Source organism: Oryzias melastigma, linkage group LG10 (assembly GCF_002922805.2).
Source record: "Oryzias melastigma strain HK-1 linkage group LG10, ASM292280v2, whole genome shotgun sequence".
Lineage (NCBI taxonomy): Eukaryota > Metazoa > Chordata > Actinopteri > Beloniformes > Adrianichthyidae > Oryzias > Oryzias melastigma.
The window spans coordinates 11,953,995-11,955,476 of NC_050521.1; the positions used below are offsets into that span (position 1 = coordinate 11,953,995).

Below are 1,482 nucleotides of genomic sequence, written 5' to 3' on the forward strand. Positions count from 1 at the left end.
GATTTCTGACAGTTATTATAGAAAGTGGGGGTTGCTTCATTCAGCCAAACATAATCATCCTATTTTAGCCAAGTTTCAGTTAGGGCTAGGAGGTTAAGTTTGTTATCATTAATCATTTAATTGACTAATAGGGAATTTGAGAAAATGGATCTAATGTTTAGCAGCCCACATTTAATTACATCATCATTTTGCTTGTTGTTGAGAGTATTAGCTGCTAATATTTTTAAGTTTCTGTCTCATTCCTTTCATTTGCCTTTCAGCACATAAGCTAAAGCTAGGAACTGCGGAACTGCCCCTGTACTATAAGGATGGCAATTTGTTTTGTAAATAATGAAAAACTTTTATTTTGTTAAAATATTTATTTTATTTTGAAAAAAAGGTAAAGGAAAAGGAAAATGATCTTTAATGTGTGAGAAGCCAGGATAATTTACAAACTGAATACATTTGTCATCAGTGAAAGTAGCTGTAAAACAAAAAGAATTATTAACACTCAGTTTTTTGTAGCATGAAAAAGTCCCCATCGCTGGTCTCCGGTGTTGGACCGGTCCAATTTCTCTTTCCATCCATTTACTACTGCAAAATAGTCCTCCTCCGAGAATTCCTGCAGGAATAAGTAATAAGTAATAAGCTGAAAAGGCCATCTTCAGTTATTATTGAAATTAATTGTCTTTCTTCATATTGTAGTATAGACCCCTTGCAGCAACAACACATTGTCGGCCATTTTGGTATAAAATTTGTGACTTTAGTTTCGAGAAATAGCCACCAAATCTCATCATAGTACTAATGCATTGCTGTTGGTTGTCACAACAGAAAAATGCAAAGTTCAAGCATCTCATTTGAGCAATTTCTGCACGATAAAGACAGAAAACGATGAATCGCTGCAGAAGGATGAAAGCCTTGTTACACATTTTGTTAGTCTTTAAAAGGATACGTATGGAGCAATGGGTGCCCTTTCTGTTAGAAAACACACCAGACGTCAGGTCTGATCTGTTAAGTTGCATTCACACCAAACGCGATTCACACGGTGGAGACGGCCTGTTTCAATGGTACAGACGTGACTTGAGGTGATCTGCAGCCCTGCAATGTGATTTTAGCGATGTGCGTGGCACGAAGGCCTGACAGCAGCTCGATTTAAGAGACAAGGCACGAATCAGCCGGCGGGGCCAAAATTTAAATATCTGAAGTTTGACAGATCGCCGCGTTGCATCTGCCAATCAGGAACTCAGCTTTAGGCACGTGATGTTTTCAGTGACTCGATCAGGAGGTAGAATACTAGTCCACAGCGATTTTGTCCTGAACTTCTATCTTTTCCATTTAACCGCTGGAGCCGCAGGGTTGTAAAGCTTATCTGGCTACTTTGGGGCGAAGCCGGGAAACACTCTGGACAGATCGCCGGCTTTCGCTCCCACGGCGGAGCTCACTTACTCGAAATTCCGGCAGACAGTTATAGTTGAATTGCGTATGTGTGTAGTATATGTATAG

General features: G+C 39.7%; 1 protein-coding gene across 2 annotated transcripts in view; it reads right to left on the reverse strand.

Moving 5' to 3' along the window:
- Window positions 1–380: 380 nt before the first annotated feature.
- The window catches only part of pmt (phosphoethanolamine methyltransferase), a 9,143-nt gene continuing 8,041 nt past the window's right edge, over window positions 381–1,482 (reverse strand). For both annotated transcript variants that reach the window (XM_024283647.2, XM_024283646.2), the window contains exon 12: window positions 381–601. In XM_024283647.2, coding sequence (XP_024139415.1) covers window positions 491–601 — 111 coding nt within the window. In that variant the 3' untranslated portion in view covers window positions 381–490. The remainder of the gene's footprint in view (window positions 602–1,482) is intronic.